Source organism: Astatotilapia calliptera, chromosome 10 (genome assembly GCF_900246225.1).
Source record: "Astatotilapia calliptera chromosome 10, fAstCal1.2, whole genome shotgun sequence".
NCBI classification, from domain to species: domain Eukaryota; kingdom Metazoa; phylum Chordata; class Actinopteri; order Cichliformes; family Cichlidae; genus Astatotilapia; species Astatotilapia calliptera.
In genome coordinates, this window is record NC_039311.1 from 31,983,162 (window position 1) to 31,998,333 (window position 15,172).

The window sequence follows — 15,172 nt, forward strand, 5'->3', positions numbered from 1 at the left end:
AAATTAGGGGTTATATCTTCTTCTAAATCTTCTCCTCTTCAGTCAAGCCTCAGAAATTTGGGTGTCATAGCTACTGGGTGCTTTGCATCCATCCTGCAGGTATGAGGAAAAAACTTGAGATTTTGCTTCCAGGAAATGCACTTAGGCCATGTGAATCAGCAGGTTGCCTGGGAAAATCAATTAATAAAGGTTTATTTAAAGTGAAAGCAGAGTTCTGTTGATTTAACTTCGTGGTAAGTTTTGGTTCAGCTTTTTATTATAAGAGATTCAGTGAATTCACCTAAATAAGGACCTTTTTTTTTTTTTCAATAATTTAACTGATATCAACCTTTTTTTTAGTTTGTTTGAATTTATTGTCACTGTTCCAGAATAACAAAGAAATTAAATCACCATGAAAACTTTGAGCTTTTCATTTTTGAACATTTTGACATCAGACACATTTCATCAGTCATTTTAGTTGCACATATGCCAACAACTGTCAGGTTGTAGTTAATGGACTCAGGCGCAGGCCGGGAATCCTTGCAGAGTAGACAGTCAGTTTATTAACACAACGACACCAGGTGACACTGTTTGCAACGTGCTGGAGGGAGGGGATGGGGGTCCAGGGCATGTGAGGGGAAGAACGGAAATCAGACACACTCCAAAGAATCTCTCTCCTTTCTCCACAGTGGGGTAACACAAATCCACTCACTCGTCCACACAGTAACAGGCAGGCAGGGGAAGGTCCGGGGTAGATCTGTACACAGAAACTAGAGTTAACGACGAACTGACGGAAATTTAACTCACTAACGGCAGAGTGTCTGACGCTGATAGCCCAATGATCCAGCGACGAGTAACACAGTGCTGCCGTCTTAAATAGACCTTGCGATCACCCAGCAGGTGTGGAGATGGCAGGTGCGTGGGCCAGGGGCGGGGGCCCATAATGAGCACCGCCCCTACAGGTGAGAGAGAAGGAGAGAGCAAAAAACAACAAAACACATGTTGCCTAATACAGGATCAGCTGGTGAGGCACAGGGACCATGACAAGAGCAAGGTCAAGGTTTGTCTTCTTCTGCTAAATAAAGGCTGAGTGGTTCACGCAGCTTTTGTTATCTCTGCAGTGAATTGTGGGTAAATCTCTGTGGATGATTGAAATGTAAATGTAGAGGTTCTGAGCTCTGAGCTGACAGATGGGGTTTGAACCTACAACTGTAGGGGGGTAACACAAGTAGAGAGGCTCTAGATCAGCGTGTCTGTGTAACTTTGTGTGTGTCAGAGCTGCGTTCTCAGCAGGAGATTATTGCATTGATGCCTCAGAGGCAGCAGTTGCCTAAATGACTTTAGTGTGTGTGTGTGTGTGCGCTGCATCACCCCGAGGAAGGCAGTCATTTAATTCATTATTCAGCATTGCTACAAAACACATTAATTAGAGCCTGAGGTTGGGCTGGGTTCATAGTGCCGCTCAGATCACTGCGAGTCAGAATTAAAATTTCATCTCTTCTAATTTTATTTGAACTGAAGATCTCACTGTTGGCCTCTCGGTCCTGGACACCTGCTTCCAGAGCCTTTAACACCGAATAAATGACGTGTAGTTGCCGTACACTGTACACGTAGCCACTGTGACAGCACTCTGAAGCTAAAGTAGCACCTACAGCTCCTCACGTTCGTATCCACACCTGTTGATTTTTACATTTACATTTGTACATTTTTAAAGCTTAGTTATAAAAGCATCCCCCCCTTTGCAGAATGGAAGTGAGCTATTATACTTTTTGTGTGTTTGTTTGTTTGTTTGCAGTGGGCTGTAAGCATGTTTATTTCTGCTGTGAAGTCAGACAATTTAACATTAGACACAGCTGGACTTTACTGTTGAGATTTATACGTTGAAACCACCCAAGTTTAAAAAGTCTAAGAATATAAACTCAGATGGACATTTAAAGGGTATTTAGACAGAGGGCTCATGTCTTCACCACTCCACTGTCTGTGAACTTTGAAGTTCCCATTTTGGGCTTTTATAATGTCACACACTTCCAGCTGAATCTCTCCCTGAACGTCACCTCAGATCAAATAAACGGTGAATATAAATGTCACTATGAAAGCTTTGGTGCTGGAGTTACTCCTCTTTCTGTTTCCGACCTGACTCGATGTCACTCTGTTAGAAGCGACAGTGACTCGTGCTGGCCGAGTGACAGAATGCCGAACGGCGCACCGAGACAGTGACCTGATCATCGGCTGTGTGTCTCCGGGCCGGCCTGTTTGCTCGGTGGAGGAGAGTAAACAGTCGAGAAGGAGGATGACGGTGAAAGCCTAAGGTTAATAGATGTCCTCACAATTACCCGCCTGTTCCCCTGGGCGGAAGAGTCCTTTCTTCCTCTTCTCTCTCCCTGCAAACATGAGGGTGATGATGATTATTCATCACAGACAGGCAGATCTGCAGAGATGGACCGGCGTGTCAGGAGGATGAATGGCTCTGTGGGTAGACGCGGTCTCAGCTGCGGGCCCCGTGGCACTTGGCGTCGTCGACTGTGGGCTGTGTTTAAATAAAGCTCTGTCTAAAAGCCTTAGGTGGCGAGGAGCGAGCTGTCTGACTGGAGGAGCCTCTGTGGGTACGAGGCGAGGTCAGCTCATTCGCTGAGACGCCGTGATCGATGTCCTCATTCACTGTTTGGCTCCCGAACGTTAAAGGTGGCTTGAATCAGGACAGCTGTGGTTTAAACATCTGTGGTGGAGACAGGAAGTCCAGCACGTAGTGAACCCATACTGGACTTTTGATTGGTGTTACAGCAAATGAGGTACATCTAATATGAATCTTATTTAGCAGCTTTAAGGTTGCACTCGCACTGTGGTTAAAATGTGTCCTGGCCTTGTTTTTAGTAGTTTTTAGCATCTAAACTTAAACAGCAAGTGAAAGTAATATGAGTGGAAATGAAACAAGTCATCAAGAGGGAAATAAACTGAAGTGCCAAACACAAAGATGGGAACAGGGTCTAATAAAAGTATAACTAATAGCATCACACGTACCTGCACTCTCCTGTATTTTAAGAACATCTCCAGTGATCTCCAATAGTGGTTTCTATTTGCCAGGCCCTCGAACTTTCTTCTGACTAATGTGAAAACAATTTCCTCTGTTTTTATGTGTGTTTAATGCACCCAAGTTACCAGAGTGCCTATGAACCAGTCCACACACAAATACAGTTTCCACCTATCTGTCAGCACAACCAGGCAACACACAGCCAGGTCCAGGCTGTGTTGATCTCTGCACACACTCAACCAATTATCTGCTGTCTCAGCTGTTCTTGGACACATTCTGCTGCCAAACCGCAAAGACATCACAACTGGATGAGACTTCAGAAACGCACAGAATTCAGTGGTGGTGAGTTGAGCCGTGTGTTTGAGTATTTGGGTGTGTACGCAACGTTGAGTTGTTGACTTTGATATAGCTGGAAACTATTAGCTGATTCAAGCTTACAGTTAAAATAAACATAGAAAAGTCATAAATTGCACAAAATAACACATTTTTCCAAATGATTTTCAAGTGCGATTAAAATCACCCGAGCTGGACGATTTCATGAAAATCGTTGCAACTCATGTTTAACTAAAACCTGCACGTTATGCGCCGTAGTCTCACCAAAATCCTGTCACACATCACTGACCTCCTCTCGATCATCAGAGGAACTGAATCGTTTTGGAAAGAACGACGACAGCTTGTTTGCATTGTATATTCTCAAACTGGATCATTGTCTATATTAAAAAAAAATAGACTGAAACGGCAAAACTCACATTAAAAAAATGTCCCATTTGACATAAAGGCAGCATCAACATTAAGGCCAAAAAAAGGGAATGTGCCTGGCTCTGCCAAGTTTAAAGAATCTGACTGCAAGCATGTCTTCACACCGCTATTCAACACTCTGCAGGCTGATTTTTAACCCCTACAAAGCTGAAAAAAGATTGTTGTGTTGCTGTGCATTCAATCTCAAACTCTTTGAAATCAATGACCGGGTCAAGAAAGAGTCTCACGTTTGACATTTCTCCTGGTTACTTACTTACAAAAGGAAAAATAGTTACACTGACGACAACCACATTTGGTATTTTATGCAACAGTTTATAAAAGGCATTAAAAAAAAGAATATTCATACATTTAAAGAGACAAAATATGACATGAATTTTAAATCATTATGGAAAAAAACAGCACAAACTGAGCTCATTAAATCAACAAAGACAGCTATTTATGTAATGCTACATAAATTAGAAACCACTTCATTGGCTAATCCCATAGGTTAAACATCTGGACTCCCATCATGTTGGCTTTAATTTAAACACAACTAACTACAAAGCTTCCCAAGGCTCGCAGCATCTGTCAACTCTGTGCTGCCCGACCCCCTCTGATGAAGGACCCGCCTGTCGTCCCAGTTGGACAGCAGCGCTAATGCTAAGAGACAGATACCTCGTTAGCACTGATAGCATTTGCCTGAGGGTAAACATCTATTGTTAGCATGATAGCATGGCCCCACAGGGGATGGTTATTTCCAGTGTGAGTCTGCTAAGGGTAGATGGTCTTGCTGTTAGCATGTTAGCGCTGGCCTCAGGGATCTGCACCAAGGACACACACACATTCACAAAGAAAGTAGACGAGGACATCTGTCAGCACCTATGTGTCTGATCCAATACTGATTCATTGATTAGCAGTTTGGCAGCGATTTAGCAAATTTAGAAACAAAAAAACAGATGAATAAGTACATTTCAGCAGTTTGATTTTAAAACTGCAAAAAGTGGATTCTTTTTTGAGTTTTGGTCAGTCTGTGGACCATTTATTAAGAAGTTTACTCAGGAGAAACAAAAGCATATTGAATCAACAGCTCCACGGCTGGAAGAAAGACTGAAGAACCTATTAATTAACAGTTGTTCTCTGAATTTGAATGCATCCGAATAGCTTTACTTCCAGTGTGGGTGGGTGAGACAACCTGGAGATTTAACCATATTTGCTTTATATCTGTAAATGTATAGCGATTACACAAGCTTATAGGTCAATTACTGCCAAAAGAGGGGTTGATGTTTCACTAACCTGACGCACCAGATGTTTGTTATGCAGAACCATCTGGAAGGTCATCATCGTAAACTGTTTAGAAAAAGGCCAACACTAAAAAATAGGTTACTGAATTACAAACAGATGTCTGTTGCCGTGTATGAACTTTTGAACTCTCACTGTTTTTAACTTTGACACATAACATCAATGAACCACTACCAGAGGAACCAGCATGGCAACAAAGTTCAGCTCAAACTCAAACAGTAGATTGGCCAAATGCTGTAGCCCCAATCAACTGATAGGTCAGATAGTTTCCTTTTACACTTGGAGAAGCTGAATGTCATACAGGGTTCAATATTTATGCATTTGGGTCTCAGGTTTTCACTTGATCAGTGTCAGCGCCATAGACAAAAGCCTGTAATGATTAAATACTCTCCAGCTCTGACAAACAGTCATGTCCTGGTCGTTGTGTCCTTGGGCAAGACACTTTACCCTACTTGCCTACTGGTGTTGGCCAGAGGGGCCGATGGCGCGATATGGCAGCCTCGCTTCTGTCAGTCTGCCCCAGGGCAGCTGTGGCTACAACTGTAGCCTCCGCCAGTGTGTGAATGTGAGAGTGAATGAATAGTGGCATTGTAAAGCGCTTTGGGTGCCTTGAAAAGCGCTATATAAATCCAATCCATTATTATTATCATTATCATTATGTCAGGAAGAAAGCTTGAAGTTAATAACCATCACACCTAAAGCACCTCTATAGCTACCAATGTAGGAAGACCAAGTACTGGGTCCAAGTGCTTAGCTTGAAGTTGAGTGTACTGGCAGTTATGCTTTGTGAATGAGCCAAAACATTAAAAGAAGTGAGAAGTGCATAGCACTGAGCTTCTTGCAGACCTAACTTAGATTGTAAATCTGCTGAGTTACATGCCCTGTTAGCAGCAGCACTCCCCGATGGCAGTCGTCTCTCTCCCGATTAGTGTCAAAAGCCTTCCAACTCCCCAGATTCCAATCAAATCAGGCCTCAAAGGGATGTATATGAACAAGCCTGAACTATGGAGGCAACCAAAGGTCCACCACCAAGCTGGTACAAAAGAGGTCATGATGCAGTCACAGTTTTGTGCAGTCTGTACCTTTGCAGATCAGGACTGATCTGGCAGCATAGAGAGGGGGTGTAACAAAACATTGGCACAGGTGGTTTTAATATTGCTGCTCACTGGTGTAGATGCCTCCTTCTTTCCTTCTTTCCTCTCAGGTTTCACTTGTTTTAGCCTAAATGGGGATTTTTCTGGGTGATGACACACAAATATGGACATGTTTTGATTCAGTCTAAATCCGGGAGGACCATAAAATGAGCCAGTGATTTACAGAATGACTTTTGGAGCCTCAGCAGTGAGTATTATTTTGTCTTAAGACTTAATCCCTGACTGTGAAGGATCTCAGAGTAATTTGATTAGAGCTATTGTGTGTACGGGGATTTAGCATGTGGGAGCGCTTTGTGTGAAACAGGAAGCTGCTCTTCATCAGCTACACAGCGGCAGATAAGTCAGCTGCAGAGATGATGTCTGTTTACCATGAAGATAAGGACACTTTATCATCTGTTAGCTTATTACCACATGGAGATTGGGCTGTTCTGTGTTGATGGGAGGAAGAAAACCCACTGGAAGCGCTGATAAAACAATAAACATGCATGAAAAATGGCAGAGTTCAGCATATTCAGAAGTGTTCATGTTTGTTTGAAGAAGACTGTTAAAAATGCCAAAGAAAGGCGACCCGAATGTGACAAGATAACGCTAAGAAGAAGGAAAAAAGCTGTCACGGTTTTGCACCATTAAGTCAAAATGAAGCACAGTGTGACTGAGGAGTCATAATAAAGTGTACGAGCTAGATTTTACTCGTGGATTGTTTGTTGACCTGGATTTATGGACAACTGGAGCTTAAAAACAAGACAGACAATGAGACAAATGGCATTATTAGAGAGAGAGAGAGTAAGTGCGAGGGAAGAGAACGGGAGGTGAGCGAGAGGCCAGAGGATGGAGGGACTCCTAGTGACAGAGGATGGAGGCAGATGACGAGGTTTTTACTGTTGATGTCACGCTGGTTTGCAAACATCCAGTGAACTCACAGGTCACAGGAAGGTAGGCATTACTATGAGCACCGGCACTCTGTAACCTCCGGCCGAAGGCACAGAAGCAAAATGAAGCAGATGTGGGACGAGAGAGACAGCTGGCCTTTAAAGGGACAGTTCTCCCCAAACACTCTGGTCTGTAGTGTTTTTCATTCACTTCTGTTTATTCTGGATTGTTTTGATGTGAGATGCCCAGTTTGTCAGAGATGTCTGTCTTCTCTTGAATGTAATTGAACTAAATGGTATTGCCTTGTGGGACGAAAATTAAAAATGGCAGCGTTGCTGTCTCTTTCCAGAAATCGTGACCCAGTAAGTAAAAAAAACAAACTCCATAAACCTCCAGGAGCAGCGTCGTGTTAGAAGGCTTTTCCTTCTGCTGAGAAACGTTTCTGTTACTACGTCTAACGAAAGACTCGTGGCTGTGACCATGTGACAGGATGTAAACATTACTTTCCTCTGATGTTAGCTAGCAACACAGTTTTTTTGTTGTAGTTGGTGATGTAAATAATGGAATAATGGCCTGTTTTATTTTTGAGTAAATGTGTCAGAAAAGACACAAATGCTGGGGCACTGAGGATAACAATAAGAGTCCACTGATTAATATTCAGCAACAAAAAGGAAGAGAAATGCTAACGACAGTGACATGATCACTTGTGACTGATTATTCTGCAGAAACTCTACATTCTTAGTTATCATGTAACTACATGTAACCCCTTTACCGCATACGCCGTTACCTTCCATGGCGACCACGTCGACCTGATGTGTGGTCATATTTCTCAGGAGGTGCACGTCAGGTTCTGTGGAAGGTTAAGGGTAGATTTCCCACAGAAGTCTAAATCAGGTCACATGTTTTGAGCAACGTTTAGTTTCATTAAACAAAAGAAAAGAAAAGATGTGGGAGTGGGGTGTTGGGGCAATAACCCACTGCCCCCCCATCCTTTCAAGGCCCATGGTCTGAGTCAAATTTGTTCCCCTTTTCAGATCTTGGTATATTAAACATCGTCAGTATGTTGGAGTCATATCTAACCACGTCTATGTGTTTAATGTTACTTCAGTTATATGAACTGTAAAGATTTTTTTTGTCAGACATGTAATAAACACACTTGTGGAAACTTTGTTCCAGTAGATGTTGGGATTTGTTAGTTTGGCTCCAAATGGCAGACGGACTAAAGCATTCAAAAATGATCTAAATAAACATTAATGAAACCCTCTTGTTCTGTGTTTCTGTACCAGTCTGCTCACAGTTCTCTAAGGGAGTGTACGCCATCATGGGTCTGTACGACCGGCGGACGGTCAACATGCTGATGTCCTTCTGCGGGTCTCTGCACGTCTGCTTCGTCACGCCGTCCTTCCCCGTGCAGACCAACAACCAGTTCGTCCTGCAGCTGCGGCCCCAGCTGCAGGAGCCCCTCATGGCCCTGCTCGAGCACTTCTACTGGACCAGGTTCGTCTACATGTACAGCTCTGAATCAGGTGAGGACGCCAGCATGCAGCACAAATGGTTTCTCTGTATCAAGCTTCGTGTTGGAGTGCCTGTTCAGCAAGCAGTGCAACATTACTCCTGAGCAAAGTGTGCGGGTCTGAGGAGGGGGCGGGGTTAAAGAGCACGTGTTTGTTCGTTCTCGATGTTCTCAGACTCTTTAGTCTGAGTGGAGAACTGAAAGTAAGAGAAACCTGGATTTAGAAATCAATTTGTTCTAATGTTAACGTGATGCTCTCGGTGGGTATAAAAACAAAAATAGATATCTGGAAGATTATTTTATTTCATTACAAAACCAAAGCTTTAGAAATGACAAACAATGAGTTACGGTAACATTGCGGTAAGTCTGAAGTTTTCTCATGTCAGCAAACAGAAAAAGGGGAAAATATGTCTGGTTGGTCTGACACTGAAGCATTCAGGGTCAGCATATCCAGGATAGAGAAACAAGAAGAAGCTGGTTGTCAACTCGATGAATTAACGCAGACCTTATCGTTCTGACCAAACGCAAACACGGACGGGTCCACTGGCAGCAGATTTCATAAAAGAAGATCAATCTGTGATATTAGCAAAATATGTGAGACATCAATCAACAGTCAAAGCAGCAGTGTGTGAGTGTGCGTGACGAGGGAAGTGTTGTACGGCGTTTTATTTTTAACAGTCAGGAAGGAAAGAGCTCAGTGTGCTCAATGAAAGCTAATAGGCTAATCGCTTTCACGGCGCTATCATCCAGGCACGCGGCGCCATGGCTGTAATTACAGATGTGTATTCCAGTAAATCAGCGTGTCGCTCCGATGGCTTCTTCTGATGTGTGACACAGTTTCACACTCCGCCTTCTAGCTGCAGCTGCCTGCGCTTTTAGGAGAAGATCACTGCAGATGCTTGCAGCCTCGTCCTCAGGCTCTGCATTCATACAGACAAAGACTTTAGAACATCTGAAACTGTAGACGTGACAATAGTGAACAACATCTGCCACGTGTGCAATTTCAGCTGATCATAACGAGCTGCAAAAAAAGGAGTCGTCTCTGTGGTTGACTTAAGGCTGCTGAACATGAACTCAGTGTTTGTCTGACTACTGAAAGATTCACTTGTGCAGACACAAACTTTGGATTGTGTCCTGAAAACTTCACCTCCAGCTCTTTGGTTCAAGCAAACAACAACCTTTGGAGAATTGACCAAAAAAGGTCTGTTAGCTTGGTCGGCCTCCCTCCTGCGCCAGGCCGAGTGTCCCCCCGCAGCCCGTGATCTGTTATAGTCCATTTGGCAATCGGCAGCAGACTGTCTAATCTTATTGCCTCTTTTACATCTACCCGGGAAGTGTTATTGGAAGTCTATGTGGTGTAATAGTGCATGGCTTTCTGCCTCGGCAGTGCAGTCTGTCTGATGTTATTGCTCCTCGACATCTGCTGAGGACACTGGCTGTCTGTTGGAGGCAGAGTGGATTTCCTGAGGCCGAGCGCCTCCAGCTCAGCTCTGATTTACGTCCACTCTCAGCGTCTGCACAAACAGGAGGGTCCCTGCTGGGGATGAAATGGAACAGTCAATCAACAGTCAGGCTTCAGTCAGACTGCAGTAATAGTTTAAGTAGTTAGAAAGAAAAATGGTTTTCAGAAATCCGAATTCACTCGTTCGTTTCTTTTTGACTTCAGGCTCAATTATTTACTCTTTAGAAATGTGTGAAAAAGAGGAGAATCAGACTGAAGGACTGGATACTGCAACTGGAAGAATTCTCAAAGTGTCTGAAACGAATGACTTAACCAGCCTTTTCCATAAAATACAGATTTAAATACTACAAAGCCCTGCGACAGGCCGGGGCCTGTCCAGGGTCTACCCCACCTCTCACTCCATGCCAGCTGGGATAAGCTCCACCCCTCCCCAACCATGACAACCCTGAATTGAAAAAGCAGAAGAAAATGGATGGCTAAGCAGCAGTGGACTGAAATGGTTCTGACTAATTCAAATTCATGTGACAGAAAAACTGAAAAGAAAGGTTAGAGAGGAAAAGTTGGATTTTATGTTATAAGAAATCTGGACTAAGGTAAAGACTGAATTTAAAAAGTTGGCCTGGAGTAAAGTTATGTGAGGAAACTGGAATGACCTTTCACATGAGAGAAAAAGCTTCTGTGCAAGCGTGCTCTCCTTCTCCCTATTTTTCCTGCCTCGTTCTTTCCTCTTCCTTTCCCCTCTTCGTCGTCGGGTTACTTCTCATTACTCCGTCTCTTCTTCTGTTCCTGCTCTCTGTACTCTCAGCTTGTACCTCTCAGTAAACGCAGTGTTGAGAGCCTATTTTCTGCTTGGCTGCTGGTGGACGACTCACAGCCACAGGCTCAGCTCTGCCTATTTAGTGTGTGTGTGTGTGTGTGTGTGTGTGTGTGTGTGTATACACCACAAACACATGTGTACGACTTCACTAACCTCGCCATTTATTACATAAATGAACTTGCCGGCGTGTTCGAACCTTATTCAACACATGGACAGATAAAAAGTTATCAAATCTGACTCATCCCATAATTGTCTCTCTGTGTTGTTGCCATGGATACAGACTTACAGATGTGAGAGCCTGCTGAAAGCAGAGTAGTTACAGTGAAGTGTTTTCAGCCCTCCATCATTTCATCCTCCTCTGAGCCCTGCCCTCCTCGTCTCCTTTCACCTTTTCCTCCTTCAGTCTGACATGTCCTGTCCTTCCATGTTGTAAAGGGTTTTTTTCACTCTCATTTGAAGGATTTTTAGGAATGTTTTCTTTGTCTCTGTCCAGGATCTGAAGATGTTTTCACTTTTTTCTAGTGAGGAAAACCACAAAGATCTATGAGCTGTAGCTCTGCAGAGTCCGACCTGCACTCCTTCCATTTAGACAGATTTCCACCCGCCCTCGCTGGCGAAGGGCCAATCACAGCCGCTGATCTCATACAGGGCTGATTTGATTTGATGGCCACATGTAACCATACACAGCAGAATGTTATTTACTCAGTTTGATACAGCATGAGTGAACATGTTCTAAATGTCTGAGAGAACTTCAATAAGCTGATCAGAGTAACCCACATGGAAAAGAAATAGAAAAAACTTATAAAAGACTTGCATCAGATGTGGCCTACTTCATATAGTGAATCATAGAAGGCTTATATGATTTACTCATGAAAGTGGCCACTTTCTCATTACTTTCATATATTGTTTTAGTAAGTAATAATAATAATGGATTGGATTTATATAGTGCTTTTCAAGGCACCCAAAGCGCTTTACAATGTCACTATTCATTCACACACTGGTGGAGGCAGCTACAGTGGTAGCCACAGCTGCCCTGGGGCAGACTGACAGAAGCGAGGCTGCCATATGCCATCGGCCCGATGGCGTGATAAGACAGGGGTAAAGTGTCTTGCCCAAGGACACAACGACCAGGACAGAGAGCCCGGGGATCGAACCGGCAACCTTCCGGTTACAGATGCGCTTCCCAACCCCCAGTGCCACGGTCGCCCCAAGTAGCCAAAAACATATAAGTTTCATTTATACAATTTTTCAAGGGATCTTATATCTGTTTTCACTCTTGTATGCTTTTCATGCAAGTTTCACACAAGACAGAAACAAACTTTATAGGATTTATATATATCTTTTCCATGTGGAAAACGCTGCTGAGACTGTGGAGAAGAAAGAGCTACGACTGCACAGCTGTCCGTCCTTCTTTGTTCCTTCATTTCTCCTCCAGCAGAACATTTGATTCAATTTTCTTTTCATTTGATCCCTGTTGATAGTTTCTAAACACACATACTTAGTTCTGTTAAATATTGTTTCACTGTTAGATTATACAGATGATAAGTACTTTTTCTGATAAGTCAAAAACAGCGCCAGCTAAACTGGAAGAAGTTGATGTGTCAGATATAAAAACTTGAGGAATGAAGTCGCAGATACTGACAGTAGAAACGGGTTTCTTTTGAAGGAGGGCTGGGCTCTCCCTCAGAGATAGGGTGAGGACCTCGGCCATTTGAGGGACTCGCAGTAGAGCGGCTGCTCCTCCACATTGAAAGGAGTCAGTCGACATGTTTCGGGCACCGAACCGAACATCTCCTTGGCGAGGAGCAGAAAGTGGATGGATGTGATTGTTGCACTCCGGTGGAGATGGTCGGTTAATATTCGGGTCCTCTCACTGAGACCATTTTTTTCCTGTGGGCTCATTCAAGGTAAAAATCCTTGACCTGAGACAATAAACGCTTCCTCTCCTGTGTTCTCTGAACTGTCCAGAGGATCAAGAAAGCTTTTACATGTTCCTTTCATCTTGTGCTGCTTCTTTATTTTTTTCTATTTTCTCATCTTTTTGCTCACCAACGACGTGGTTAAAGCGGACGGCGGGGAGCTCCGTCCACTTATTAAAAGAGAAAAAAAGCTGGACATATGGACGGGCAGCAGCTGTAAAGGAAATAAACCACGGAGAAGAAATGAGCAGTCTCTGTGTAATTGAACATGAAACTGTGTGTGTCTGTGTGTCGTTGACATAACTGTTGCCGCATCGCCAGTTTAATATCCAACACACACACAAATATGTGCACGTTCATGCACCAGCACACACATTACAGGCTGAGGCAGCAGAGAAAGAGAGCGCTGCTTCTTCTTCTCTGCTGGAGTAAAAAGAAGTGTTTTTATGACAGCTTTTTTTTTTTCATCTACTTTTGCAAACTGAGGGAGAGACGAGCGCAGAGTTCAGACTGTGACAGCCAACAAATGTTAACACTTGGTAGTGAGCACCACGCAGACAGTAATGCTGAGTCATGCAGTCGCATTTATTCTTAAACTAAAATATTTCTGTCTTACTTCCTGTTGTTTCCTCAGAGTGGAGCAGCTGTTAGCACAGTGTTGACCTCAAGCTAGCCTTCCAGTTTTGTTGGTTAGTGTTAGCTAAGACTTGTTTGACATAACCAGACTGCAGAACTTCATCATTCATGTGACTGTGTATTTGTGCTCCAGAGCACAGCCAGTATTTGTGGCTCTTTCGTCGGCTCGATTTTCCACCGCAGCCACCGGACCTGGGTCGGAGACAGGAGCGTACAATCGTGTTGGTTTACAATGACAAACAGATGTTGCAGTCGTTTGAAAACTAAAGACTTTGTGGAAAAAACAGGAAACATTTTGAGTTCTTCTCTTGCTGTATCAGCTCTTATTATCTGCCAGGATTGTCTGAGTGGCGCCAGCTATAGTTCAGGAGAATACTGCACCTTAATTTTGGGTTAGGGGCTGTGTGATGATGGTAGGGCGGGTGTTTTATCCCTGGATTGGTTCCGTTTTTGCTCCTCCCCTCTCTCTTCTTTGTTTTTTTCTATTCCTGAGTTTTTCTTCTGAAATATCTGGTTTTGCTTTCCTCATATTTTCTCACCTCATCTTTCTCCATCACCTGGTTTTATTCTTTCTGTCCTCATCTTTACTTCCTGTTTATCACTTGTTTAGAGGTAAATGATATGCAGGCATCATATTATAAAAGGGCAGATTAGAGTCTATGATTTTAAAAATCATTACACCTGTTTTTATCCCTGCTTTTGTTCGCTCTTTTATTTGAGTCTTCTGTCTCTCACTATTGTTCTCTCTCCGTCCTCAGCAGTGACTGACACTTGGCCTGTCAGCGTGGGTGTCTTGCTGTATGTCTAATTGAAGGTTGTGCATTATCATTAACACACTTGACTTGCGGAGCTGAGCCTGTGCAGCAGCTGTAAACACTGACAGCGTATGGGCTTTAATGAACAGCTACCTTTCAGAGGAGATGCATAATTTCTTTCAGATAGTAGCAATTATGGCCAACATATCTGCTGATGTCCATTTTTAACACATCCCTATGAGGAAGAGGTGAAGTGAAAGAAACATTTGGATCCTTTATTTAAGTAAAACAGGCAAGAACACAATAGGAAGGCTCTCTGACAGTAGTTATTCTGCAGGAAGCTATGAATTATTTCAGTATTAATACTGATACATGGATGTGTTGGCAGGAATTTACTGTTTCCTGAAGTAGAACAGGCTGGTATTGATTCTTTTAGCCTTGTTTGTGACTCTTGGATGTCTCCAGTTGTTGGTATGTTGTTGGCTATCAGTAGTAAGCCTGACTCCAGCCCCTGGTTGGCCTTGTGTTGATTTCATAGCCTGGTTTTGGCCCTCTGTTCAGCCGGTACTCACCCCTTGCTTGTTATTCATTTGTTGGCCCTATATTAACTCATGTTAGTTTAAATATATATATATATATATATATATATACATATATACACACACAGTGGGGCAAAAAAGTATTTAGTCAGCCACCGATTGTGCAAGTTCCCCCACCTAAAATGATGACAGAGGTCAGTAATTTGCACCAGAGGTACACGTCAACTGTGAGAGACAGAATGTGAAAAAAAAATCCATGAATCCACATGGTAGGATTTGTAAAGAATTTATTCGTAAATGAGGGTGGAAAATAAGTATTTGGTCAATAACAAAAATACAACTCAATACTTTGTAACATAACCTTTGTTGGCAATAACAGAGGTCAAACGTTTACTATAGGTCTTTACCAGGTTTGCACACACAGTAGCTGGTATTTTGGCCCATTCCTCCATGCAGATCTTCT

The 15,172-nt window shown here is 43.1% G+C and overlaps 1 protein-coding gene across 9 annotated transcripts in view; it reads left to right on the top strand.

Annotated features, from left to right (window-relative positions):
• The window catches only part of LOC113030115 (glutamate receptor 1-like), a 106,134-nt gene that overhangs the window by 36,758 nt on the left and 54,204 nt on the right, over positions 1–15,172 (top strand). For all 9 annotated transcript variants that reach the window (XR_003273552.1, XM_026181258.1, XM_026181257.1 and 6 more), the window contains exon 3: positions 8,355–8,594. Coding sequence is in view for 8 of the 9 variants with exons in the window: in XM_026181258.1 (XP_026037043.1) it covers positions 8,355–8,594 (240 nt within the window). In the remaining variant the exon portion in view is untranslated. The remainder of the gene's footprint in view (positions 1–8,354; positions 8,595–15,172) is intronic.